Source organism: Panicum hallii, chromosome 6 (assembly GCF_002211085.1).
Source record: "Panicum hallii strain FIL2 chromosome 6, PHallii_v3.1, whole genome shotgun sequence".
Lineage (NCBI taxonomy): Eukaryota > Viridiplantae > Streptophyta > Magnoliopsida > Poales > Poaceae > Panicum > Panicum hallii.
The window spans coordinates 26,547,750-26,560,578 of record NC_038047.1 but is presented as its reverse complement, the minus strand read 5'-3'; the positions used below and the strand labels follow the sequence as shown (position 1 = coordinate 26,560,578).

At 50.4% G+C, this 12,829-nt stretch overlaps 1 protein-coding gene across 1 annotated transcript; it reads left to right on the top strand.

The window, feature by feature from the left end:
- Positions 1-335: 335 nt before the first annotated feature.
- LOC112897052 (protein PHR1-LIKE 2-like) lies at positions 336-12,308 on the top strand. Its single transcript, XM_025965238.1, has 6 exons — positions 336-552; positions 3,493-3,569; positions 3,657-3,711; positions 11,139-11,208; positions 11,334-11,403; positions 11,650-12,308. Exons 1-6 carry the CDS (start codon positions 336-338, stop codon positions 11,950-11,952), a joined length of 792 nt encoding a protein of 263 aa, XP_025821023.1. The 3' UTR covers positions 11,953-12,308.
- The last annotated feature ends 521 nt before the right edge of the window (positions 12,309-12,829 follow it).

The window sequence follows — 12,829 nt, the reverse complement described above, 5'->3', positions numbered from 1 at the left end:
TGGACCCTGAACTGCGTAGCTTCTACCGCGACGGTGAAAGCCCGGGGCGTCGCGACGCGCCCGTCCGTGAGCGCCGCCGATGGAATCTCGCGCTCTCGCCTTGGGGAAAAAAAATTCGAACTACAACTGGAAACTCACTCCGAAAGCGTCAGCCGGTCAGCAAGCAAGCTGCAGGACAAGCAAGAAAAGTGGGAGGAGAAAAGCGAGGAAGAGCAGCGGCAGCCAACAGAAAAAAGCTTCGACCTTTCTTCCCTCTCTCCGTCTCTCGCTTTCGGACGTGGCGGGGCGGCCGCGGCAAGACCCCCAAAAGCGCAGGTGAGGTCCCGGCAGGGGAGATGTTCCCCGGCCTGATCCACCACGCCGGCCGCGGTGGTCGCCCCGACGCCGGCGCCGTCGAGGACGCGCCGCGCGGCGGCGGCGGGCTGGGGTTGCAAGGGCACGGCGGAGGGCCCAGCGTGGTGCTGACGGCCGACCCCAAGCCCAGGCTCCGATGGACGGCCGACCTCCACGACCGCTTCGTCGACGCCGTCGCCCAGCTCGGCGGGCCCGACAGTGAGCATTTCGGCCGCCCTCCCTCCCTTCCTCCCTCCCCCAAACTCCTTTCCCGCATCCGGTCTTCTTTCACGCCTCGTTCTTGCGCTGCGGTCCCTCGCGCGCGTTTCTTGATTTGCCTTGTTGAAGTGGCCGCCCGCTGCGATTAATTCTTCCTCATTTGGCTGCGGCGTTCAATTTATTGCGGGTAGTGCCATGTGGGATTTGAGCGCAACGGCAGGCAGAATGTGCATTTCTTGGACTTCGGGAGGGGGGGGGGGGGGTGGGGGGCGGAGCTTCAGTTGACTTGTGGGCATCCTGTGGCGCTCAGGTCACACCCAGATGTGCATTTCGCTTAGCCTAGGACACTTGATTGATAATGAGCATCTGTTCGCGTTTCAGGTCACGGGATTGCATTGCGGGCATCCTGTGCGCTCGATTTGGGCGCCTAGTCGAGGAAATTTGGGCACCTTGTTTTTTTTTGATGGAACAGGAGGGGTGTAAGCGCCTACTGGTTATATATTAAAGGAAAAAAATAGAGAGTTTAAAAGAACAGCCAAAAAGTGTAACGAAAAAATAAAAAACAGATTACATGAGAGCTTCTAGCCATTGTGTGATTCCTTGGGGAAGTACTTCGATTTTGCTCTATGGATAACCATGGCAAACTCCTTTCTAAAAAAGCCCTTGGTCCCTCCAACTGAACATGCTTTATTGTTGAAGATAAGATTGTTTCATGTAGTCCAGATGCTCCAGGACATTAAGACAATTATTTCCATAAAGAAAGTCTGGAAAATCTGCTGCCTTAGTGATTCCAGAGCTGCAAACGGGTTCAGATTGGTATCAATGTGCAACCCAACAGTGTTCCAGTAAACTTGTGCGAAGGGACATGTAAGGAACAGGTGTTCCACAGTTTCATCATCAGGGCAAAGACACAAAGCACAACTATAATCATCCAGATCCATTGTTCTCCATCTTAACATTCCTCTTACATTTAATCTATCTTTCAGGAGAAGCCAGAAGAAAAACTTGTGCTTGAGTTGACAACATGACTTCCAGAGCCATTTGAAAGAAGGATGTATCTCCCTATGACCTTTCATGAACCGATAAGCTTGTCTCAAACTGTAATCATTTGCCCCCCAGATATAGACCCAGATATCATCTTCAGTACCAAGATTACAACTGTCAATCCCATCCAAGAGAGATTCCAATTGTGTAAAAGCTTCAGCCGTTAAAGGAAGGTGAAACAGATCACCCAGGTTATAAGTATCAGCTGCCTTCTGCAAGGAAAGGTTTTTAGTTTTAACAAATGAAAGGAGCTCCGGGTAAGCCCATTTGGGTACACATCCTCCCCAAAGGTCCTCCCAGAAATGAATTGTTGACCCACTCTTAGGTAATGGAGAAGCAAAGCCTTTGAATTGTGTCAGGGGCTGGATGTTGTCCCTCCAACAAGAAGAGCCCCTCTTTGTATATCCTTGAAGCTTAATATCAGAATAATAGTTATTCCAAATCAAATGGACCCAAGGGAGATTGGCCTTGTTAAAGAATTTATGGAGATTCTTCAGCAAAAGAGCACCATTCTGCACATATAGGTCAATAACTCCTAGCCCCTTCCTTTTTAGGGAGACAAACCATATGCCAAGCAGCTTTAGGGGTCTTCTTGTCAGCCAAGTCTGAACCCCCATCAGAAAAGTAGGATATGATGAAAGCACTGAATTTGGGCACCTTGTTAATTTATATTCAATGAATTGTGAAATTTATATATGCTTATGATCTCTTCAATATTTAAGCATGTATGCATTGTACAGCTTTCCATTCAGTCTGCATATGTAAGAAACTGGTTATCATTTCAGACAGTGTTTTTTTGCCCATATGGTGGCTTGCTATCATCTTGTTGCACTTTAACAAAAATCTGTGTCATCGTTGTAGTCAGGTTAGAGTTAGGATTTGAGTTGCTGTTCCGGTGTCTTTTCCCCAAGGGTGGTTGGTTTGCCATTTTAAGTTTTTCAGCAGTTGAAAGATCTTTGATAGGGTTCCAGAAAATTTAACAATAAACAAATTAAACGTGTGGTTCATGCCTTTATGGACAGCATTTCATCTTTAGCTAGGTATACTTTGATGTTAGTGCATGCTGGAGTTTAGTAAGATGGTTTAAACTTGATCATGATATCCTGTGATTATTGTTATTATTCTTCAGTTGATCTATAGGATATCACAAACCTGTGCTCTTCTAATCCAGTCCATAACAGTATCTTTTCTAGAATATAGACTTCCACTGTCAGAAACATGCGATTGTTTTCTGTCATCAATCACCAACAATGTTTTGAGCTATTACAATATGTGATTGTTTTCTGTCATCAGTCACCAACAATGTTTTGAGCTATTACAATATGTGATTGTTTTCTGTCATCAGTGACCAATAATGTTTTGAGCTATTACAATATGCTAACTCTTTCTTGATCATTGTTTTAGTTAATTATGTTAGCTTCTCTGTGGCATCAAGTTTTCTGTACACTCTTGTTTCTAGCAATTTGGGCTACAAGTTTGAATGTGTGATTGGGGTGTTACTTACATTTATTGCTATTTGTTAAATATGGGTGACTTTTATAAACTTGCAATTTTGTTTGAAATTTCTGTTGTTGTTTGGTTCTGTTATCTTTTTTTTTTGTTATTTTACCGTTCCCAAAATGTTTCGTGGAGTTATCAGTAAATATCTACTTTATCAGGAGGCACAAATTCAGAACTGACTCCATTAGGTGATAAAGCTGTTTAAATATCACAGATGGGGCAACCATGGTATCACCAACTGCAGGCTTGCATGCAGACGTTATTCCTTGCTAATATGAATTTGTAGGGTGCTAATCACCCAGGTGCTGTTGTTAGGTTGCATGTATTGGTCATCTTAGTTTGACATTTCGATGATGATATATTATTGTTATACTGATTGCAAGATCAATCGTGCAGAAGCAACACCAAAGGCTATCATGAGGACAATGGGTGTGAAGGGCCTCACCCTTTTTCATTTGAAAAGCCATCTTCAGGTACATGCAGTTGTTCATGCATCTTTCTCCAACAGTTTCAAAAGTGCAACATCATTCTTAAATTTACTTCTTATTTCTACTAACCAGAAATACAGATTGGGGAGACAGTCTGGCAAAGAGATGACCGAGCAATCCAAAGATGGTAAGTTACGTTGTATTGATGATACTTTGAATTGGTATGCTTTACTTATTCCTTGCTGCATGTTATTCGTATATTAACATTCTTAGGGCATTGAATGGAGAGAGCAGTCTCCAACTCTCCATACAAGTCATCCATTGTTAAGACTCTTAATTACTCATCCCCATGTGAAATGCGTAGTTGTCATTTCCTACAGCGTGTGCTATGAGCCTATGAGGCGTAACGACAAAAGCATATTGATTATTAAATATTGGTTGTGAGGTAACTAGTTTCCCTTTTACTTTTCTTAATACTTGGGTTTGTTTTCTTCACTCTATATGCCATATTTGTTAAATGCCCATGAAATTTTATGGTGAAAATGCATTACTAAGCATGTTGGAATTGACAAAGCATTTCCATGTGATGTTGTGTGGCTCTCCTCCCTAGCTTTAATGTTCACCTCCATGATAGAAGAAGGTTGGTGCCCATGTTAAAGCACCACTTTTCTATTTAAGTCTTTGTGTCATGCAATAGCATATTCACTAGAATCACTAGAATATGCTTGTATCGGTGTCTTAAGGTGTCTTAAGAGTCTAATAAGGTATCTTAAGAGCCTAGTAAGGTGTTTTAAAATTTTTGTAGCATATTCTTAGAATATGCTGTTTGGAGTCTATATATGCATCAAGACTGCCCTTTGGGCCTCTTTGAGTTAATGAAAAAAATCCATTTGGGCCAACAATTTGTATCAAGAGCTAGGGTTTTTTTGTCCCCTACCCAGCCACCTCCCTCTCTCTCTCCACCTCACCCGACAGCGCACCCTGCTTCCCCACCGATCCCTGCGCACGTTCCTCTCCCAATTCCCGGCGGCGCCCCTCACCAGACGCCCCCTCCTCTCCCTCCCTGCAGCGCCTCCCTCTACACCCGGTGGCGCGCACAGGACGCGCGGCAGCAGCTCGCGGCGCGCGCAGGAGCGCGGAGCTGCTGCTCGGGCACGCGCAGGTGCGGGCAGAGTAGCTCACGGCGGTGCGCAAGCGGAGCAGAACTGCTTGCAATGGCGGTGCAGCGCACGGCGCGGGGAGAGGAGCAGAGCTGCTAGCGGAGGAGTGCGGGAGTGGCTCGGCCTGGGCGCTGCTGTGGCACGCGCGTGGGGCGGAAGACTGGCAGCCCGGTACGCGGCGACGCGGGCCCGCGAGGACTAGCGGCGCAGCAGGGCTGCGCGCGTGGGAGAGAAGCAGCGCGGCGGTGCAGCAAGGCACGTGGGAGCTGTGCTTGCTACAGCGCGACGCGCGGCAGCAGAGCAGCTCGCGGAGGCTGTGCAGAGGTGCGGCACGTTCGATAGGAGCGGAGGAGAGGGCTAGATGCGGCGCGGCAGCAGAGCAGGGTGCTCGTGGATCCAGGCAGCTCCCCTCCGGCTCATGGCTTCTGCTGCACCTGAGCCGTATCTCTGGCAGCGGCTCCATCTCGTCGAGCGCGAGGCGCTGGCGTGTGGAGGAGGCGGCGATGCTAGAGGCTGTGGCGGCTGCAGCAAAAGCAGAGCGCGCGTGGGCGGAGCGGCGACGGTGCATGGCGCAGGCGGAGCGGGAGGCTCTTAAGGCGGAGGCTGGTGACGGCGACCTCGGCTCGGGCGTCGGCGATGATGACGACAGTGACCTAGGGTCGGAGGACGGCATCAAAGTTGAGGCCGAGCTCTGACGGGCGGAGAGGCGTCTCCGGAGCGGTGCCGGCGTGCCTCTTTCCCCGGAGCGGCGATAGGGTCGCCCAGGGTGCAGCGGCGACACGCCGTGGCTGGTGCTCACGAAGACGATCTACGCCGACTGGGGCTAGATCATGAAGGTCAAGCTACAGGCGCGGCAGATGTGGGACGCGGTGAAGTACGGTAATGTCGACCACCACGAGGACCGGCGTGCGCTCGAGGACCTTCTCGCGGCCGTCCTGCCGGAGATGGCACCCGTCCTCGCCGATAAGCTCACCACCAAGGAATCTTGGGAGGCCATCACCAAGGCGCGTATCGGCTGCGACCGTGCGCGGCGGTCCACTCTCGAGAAGCTTCGGCAGGAGTGGGATCGCTTGGCCTTCCGGTCGGGCGAGGACATCGACAACTTTGCCCTCCGCCTCTCCAGCTTGATGCAGCAGCTAAAGCGGTTCGGCGACGACGACGTCAACGAGGAGCGGGCGGTCGAGAAGCTCCTCGTCGTCGTCCCCGGCAAGTACACTCAGGTCGCCTTGGCAAGTACACTCAGGTCGCCTGGCGGTGGAGATGCTGCTGGACCTCTTCGAGCTCATGATCAAGGAGGTGACAGGCCGTCTCAAGGCTGTCGACAACCGCAAGCTATCACCCGTCGGGCTGACCACCGCGGTCGGCAAGCTTCTACTCATCGAGAAGCAGTGGCGTGCTCGTCAGGGTGAGCGGAAGAAGGGGGAGGCTTTAGGCTCGTCGAGGGGCCGCTCACGTCGACCACGCAAGAAGGACAAGGCTCCTTGTCCGCGTGATGGCACCGGTGGCAGCGCGACGATGAGCGCAAGGCCAATGGTGACGACACCTGCCACAACTATGGCAAGTTCGGCCATTAGGCCAAGGACTGCACGCGACCGAAGTGTGGCAGTCAGGCTGATGTCGCAGAGGCTTGTGTTGACGACGAGTCGGCCCTCTTCCTGATGCACGGGAGCGTCGAGCTACACTCCTGTCCCGTGCCGGTCATCATCGCGCTCCTCCACTTCGACGAGCCACGAGCTCACGCCTTCCTCGGGAAGGGCTCGAGCGACGAGAAGATCGACGGATGGTACCTCGACACCGGTGCCACCCACCACATGACCAGGCGGCGCGAGTACTTCTCCGACCTGGACTTCATCGTGAAAGGCTCCGTCAAGTTCGGGGACGCCTCTGCCGTGGATATTGAGGGTGCTAGATCCATCGTCTTCGTCGAGAAGACCGGCGAGCACCGGTTGCTCACCGGTGTCTACTACATCCCAGCGCTGCGGAACTCGATCATCAGCTTGGGATAGCTGGATGAGAACGGGTCATGTGTGGAGATCGAGCACGGATTGCTTCGCATCTAGGACACTCGTCACCGTCTTCTCGCCAAGATGAGCAGGGGGAGCAAACCGCCTCTACGTCCTCCACGCTGAGGTGGCGTAGCCCCTTTGCCTTGTAGCTCGGCGCGACGACGACAGGTGGCGGTGGCACGAGCGCTTTGGGCACCTCAACTTTGAGGCTCTAAGGCAGCTCAGTGCTAAGGGGATGGCGCGGGGAATGCCGCACATCGACAACGTGGAGTAGTTCTACGATACATGTGTGCTGACGAAGCAGCGCCAGTTGCCCTTCCTGCACCAGGTGAGCTTCCGCCAAGGAGAAGCTGGAGCTGGTACACGGCGACCTTTGCGGTCCCGTCACATTGGCTACTCCTTGGCTACTCCTGGAGGCCGGCGCTACTTCCTTCTCGTTGACGATGTCTCCCGCTACATGTGGGCAATCCTCCTCGACACCAAGGCAGCTGCTTCGGACGCCATCAAGCGTCATCAAGCCGCTGCGGAGGAGTGTGGCCGCAAGCTCCGTGTGCTGCGCATAGACAACGGCGGCTGAGTTCGCGGCGTATTGCGCCGACGAGGGCATCCAACGCCACTACTCCGCGCCGTACACTCGGCAGCAGAACGGAGTTGTCGGGTGCTGCAACCAGACGGTGGTGGCCACTGCGCGTGCCCTCCTCAAGCAGAGGGGGATGCCGACAATCTACTAGGGTGAGGCGGTGATGACCGCCGTTCACCTGCTCAACCGCTCACCTACCAAGGCACTCGACAGCAAGACACGATGTGTGGCACGACCGCACGCCAGCGGTCAGCCACCTCTGCGTCTTCAGCTACGTTGCGTTCGTCAAGGAGCTTGGCCACGTCGGCATGAGGACTCTAGGGGTCTTCATCGGCTACGCAGATGGCTTGAAGGCCTACCGCATCCTCGGTCCTGTGACACAGCGTGTACGCATCGCGCGGGACGTCGTTTTCGACAAGGGGCGAGGATGGGTGTGGGACAAAGTAGTGGATGACGGCTCGACTTCGACGATCAGTGACTTCATCATCGAGTACGACCACTTCGAGGGAGCTGGGGGAGTAGGCAGCGCTCCCTCACCAAGGGTGCCTGCCCTAGCTTTGGGATCGGCACGAGCTCCGATGAGCTCTCCTCCACGGACACCGGCGGCCATGCCCCGTTCTCCTACACCGACGCCTCGTACGTCTACGTCGGCGCCCCGTACACCTACGCCAGCACCTGCTTCTCCAGGCTCGGCACCACCAGCTTCGGTCTGCGACGAGCGTCGCTCGGTGGAGTTCGTCATGCCACTCCAACGACGAGGACCGCGTCAACGCGTACCACGACGGCGAGCCTCTGCGGTACCGCTCCGTGGATGACATCCTCGGCGAGTAGCCGGTGCCTAGACTTGTACCGCACGCCTTGGAGGTGGAGCTGCATCTAGCGCACAACGACGGCGAGCCGTACTCCTTCGCTGAGGTGGAGGGAGACGCGGCCTGGTGCACCACGATGCAGCTTGAGATGGACACCGTTGAGAAGAACCGTACTTGGGAGCTAGCGGATCTCCCTGCTAGCCAACGTGCGATCACCCTCAAGTTGGTGTTCAAGCTGAAGAAAGATGAAGCCGGTGCAGTCGTCAAGCACAAGGCCTGATTGGTTGCACGCAGGTTCATGCAGCAGGAGGGAGTCGACTTCGACGCCGCCTTTGCACCCGTCGCACGGATGGAGTCCGTGCGTCTCCTCCTTGCGCTGACAGCCTAGGTGGGCTGATGCGCCCACCACATGGACGTCAAGTTTGCCTTCCTCAACGGCGACTTGAAGGAGATCTACGTCCACCAGCCACCGGGATTCGTCATCCCTGGCAAGGAGGGCAAGGTCCTTCGCTTGCGCAAGGCCCTCTACGGCCTGCGGCAGGCACCCCGGGCATGGAACGCCAAGTTGGACGCCACCTTGAAGACCATGGGGTTCGTGCAAAGCCCGCACGAAGCGGCCGTCTACCGGCGGGGTAGGGGCGGCAATGCCCTGCTAGTGGGCGTCTACATCGACGACTTGTGATCATCAGCGCCAAGGACGACGAGTTCGTGGCATTCAAGGAGGAGATGAAGGCCGCTTTCCAGATGAGCGACCTGGGGCCCCTCTCCTTCTACTTGGGGATCAAGGTGCACCAGGACGACTCTGGCATCAGTCTTCGACAGACTGGCTACGCTAAGCGCATCGTTGAGCTAGGTTGGCTCACCGATTGCAACCCCTCTCTCACTCCGATGGAGGAGAGGCTGAAGCGGAGCTGCGACAGCACCGTGGAGGAGGTCGACGCCACGAAGTACCGGCGCCTTGTGGGGAGCCTTCGCTATCTCACCCACACACGGCCGGACTTGGCGTTCGCCGTCGGCTATATTAGTTGGTTCATGTAGCGACTGACGGCGTAGCATCTGCAAGCTGTTAAGAGGATCATCTGCTACGTCGCGGGCACCCTCGACTACGGCCTGCACTACCCGAGGTGTCCCTGCGCAACACACTTCATTGGCTATAGTGACAGCGACCACGCCGGCGACATTGACATGAGCAAGAGCACGAACGGGACGATGTTCTTCCTCGGCAAGTGTCTTGTCAGTTGGCAGTTGGTCAAGCAACAAGTGGTGGCTCTATCCAGCTGTGCGGCAGAGTACATCGCCGCTACTTCCGCTTCGAAGCAGGCGATCTGGCTGGCTCGACTGCTTGGTGATCTCCTTGGTAGAGATGCCGAAGCAGTGGAGCTCCGGGTGGACAGCACGTCCGCTTTAGCCTTGGCGAAGAAACCCGTCTTCCATGAGCGCAGCAAGCACATCAGGGTGAAGTATCACTTCGTAAGGGGCTGCTTGGAGGATGGGAGCGTCAAGGCCAACTACATCAGCACGCAGGACCAGCTTGCTGACTTCCACGCCAAATCCCTTGGGAGAGTCAAGTTTCAGGAGCTGCGGTCCAGGATTGGGATGATCAAGATCCCTTAGAAGACTCCACAAGACTTGGGCGTCACGCACAAGACTTAGGGGGAGAACTGATAGAAGGCTGGTGCCCATGTTAAAGCACCACTTTTCTATTAAGTCTTTGTGTCATGCTATAGCATATTCTAGGTATCGGTGTGTTAAGGTGTCTTAAATGTCCAGTAAGGTGTCTTAAGAGTCTTGTAGCATATTCTAGGGAATATGCTGTTTGGAGTCTATATATGTATCAAGACTGCCCTTTGGGCCTCTATGAGTTAATGAAAAATCCATTTGGGCCAACACTCCACTCCTACCTTGCCTAAACTGTGTCATCTGCTTTGCCATTACGCCCAGTAGAGCTCCATTATGGAATGCGGTGCACTGTCAGCCCCTGTACCATGTCAGTCTGGTTCTCCATCAAGCTTATGCCACTCAATGCACAATTTGAAGCTGTAAATGTGGTGCATTGTGACATTTCTTCTCTGGTGTCTACCGGTCCTGGAGGAGGTGGTGAGGTGATCATTCTCACTATTTGTGGACAACTAACAACTAGGGGATAAATGTGGAAGAGAATTCATGATGGAGCAAAAGCAAAAATGGAAAATCTGACGAAATCTGACCCATTTCACTTTGAGATTTCAAGGACGCAGTAGTATTATCCTCTACCTTTTTTCCTTTATTTTTTCCAAAAGCTAATTTCTTTAAAATATATCTACATCTAATTTATGACTAGTGAAATTTTTTGAAAGTGTTTAGAACAGGTTCTCAGAGATTTACTTCTTAGAGCAAGCACCTAATCTGATGTTGCTCTGATTGAGTTATATTGGATATTTATGTCAAATATGGAAATCAAACTGGTGGTTGTCAACAGATAAAAAATAGTCTTTGAACCAGAGTGTGGAGATTCAGTGGATTATTTGGTTTCTAGCTTATCTTGATCATGGGATTAAAGTTTTCAATGTTCATTGAACAGAATAATGGATTAATGTACATCCCATTTCTGTAATTAAACTGTAAACCATTTCCTTTGTGTGATATTTTAGAACTTCAAACACATCCTGTTGATGACTCATGTTACCCGGATTTGAGTGGTATGGTCTCTCAAACATAGTTTTGCCTGTCTGCACTGTGTTTCTGTTGTTGTCATGAATCATGATCGTATTATTCATGTTACGGGTTCGTTTGGAAAATGGTTCCTCCATAACTCAAAGTTTTGAGTCTGAGCCACAGAATTATTAGTTCCCTATTCTTTTTCTTGCGCTCTCTCCCCTCAATCACAATTTTCACATCTTTATTGTTCAATTAATTCCATATCTTTTTATCAAATTTCAACCTTAGCACTAAAAGGTTGTTTGAAATTGTTTGCATATGAGCTCATGAGCCATGTGCATAATTATTTATTACTGTCAGCCAGAATTTTAAAGTTATGTCAGATCCATAATTACATATGTGGCCTTCCCTCACAAATGCAGCTTCTTACCTTATGGAGGCTCAAAGTGGAACAAATTTGTCTCCTAGAGGTTCTACTCCAGATGTGAAAGAGTAAGCTGCATCAGCACATAGCTAGTAAAATTGTTTATACTTATTTTCCCATGATGTGGACTTTAGGAGTTTTATGTTGCTTGTGAGCTCAAGAGAAATTTGATGGTACTATTACTTTTGTATAGGAGTCAAGAACTTAAAGAAGCCCTGAGAGCACAAATGGAAGTGCAACGAAGATTGCATGAACAAGTGGAGGTAACTATGAGTTCCAACTCTCTCGTGTTTTCTTGAATTGAATGGTGGCCTTAGCACATTTAATAATAATGAGATAGTAATTCACTAAATACTTGTTTTGCTTCATAAGTTGAGTTGTATATTTGTTGTTCTGATTGCCGTGACATTCAGAATTCATAGTAGTTTTCTTATGCTTGGGTGTTTTCTAGTTTAATTTGAAACTAGTAAATATAGTAATGTCTTGTTACTGTGTTTTGCATTTACCAGGTCCAGAAGCATATGCAGATCCGAATGGAGGCAAACCAGAAGTACATTGACACGATACTAGATAAGGCATTCAAGATAGTATCCGAGCAACTGAGTGGTTTCAGCATATCCAACCAAGACCTGCCGGAACTCGCCTCTGCTGGGGTCATGTTTAGCTCTACAGATCCCTTGAGCCCATCAGTCTTCCACCAGCTCTCTGTCAGCTCGGTTAGCCTGCACAGCCCAGGAGGAGGCAAAGCCCTTCCGCATGTTTCCATTGACATCTCCCAGAAGGCACCTGAACTAAAGCGCAAGTCACGCTGAGATACATTGCCAGCTCGAGGCGCTGCATGACCTGATTCATTCTAGAAAAATCGGAGGAGTTCTCTCTAATATCTGCGGGGTACAGTTGTCCCCCGCCCCCCTCCCCCCCCCCCCCCCCCCCCCTCCCTGCAACTGTAGCACACATGTAAAGAACAAGGTGATCGTAGTCTATTTGGCCCAATCTAGACCGACTTTTGTTAATATCCAATGCCTAGTGGAGTAGATCAAGTAATTCGCTTGATGTCTAAACTGTTGTAGCATTCAGAGTTATAACTTCCCGCTCAATTAGATTGTATGTGGAGCTGTGCAACTGCAAGTGTTGGTTTATTTTTGCATATTTCATCGACAGTTTCTCACTTCTGGAGTTGTCTACATGTGGGAAGCACAGTATGAGAGCTCCACACCTTTTGATATAACGGAGATGGATTATCAGATATTGGATTTTGGCATTCCTGGTGATCAGAATACTTGATATTTTGCTAGTATACAAGAAAAACATGAGCATTCCATTTGCATTCGAAAATTTAGAGAAAGGTACTGAAAAGTCAAGTCACAGATACTCATAACCATGTTTAAGATAATTTCCATTTGCTTAAACCTCAAATTTTGGCTGTTATAAAGCAATTCTTTAAGTTTCAAGTTAAAATGCTGATCACTGATTCATGATTTACTTAAAAAAAACCAAGTTGATTAATCCTTTTCAATGTAGAAGCGTAGAACATGCCAAAAGCGAAATATGGATATACACACGTGCAAGCACAAGGACCATGACCACTCTGGTTGATGGGAATAAGTCTCGTCTTTGTGGGCAGGGTGTTTCTCTCAGCATTTCTCAGCATCTTGGACTGCTTTAGAGCAGCTAGGACAGTAGTTTCAG

Coding starts and splice junctions, on each gene's coding strand:
- LOC112897052 (XM_025965238.1), top strand. CDS start 336: ATGTTCCCCGGCCTGATCCACCACGCCGGCCGCGGTGGTCGCCCCGAC. Junction 553..3,492: donor CCAGCTCGGCGGGCCCGACA/GTGAGCATTTCG, acceptor TCAATCGTGCAG/AAGCAACACCAAAGGCTATC. Junction 3,712..11,138: donor GACCGAGCAATCCAAAGATG/GTAAGTTACGTT, acceptor TCACAAATGCAG/CTTCTTACCTTATGGAGGCT.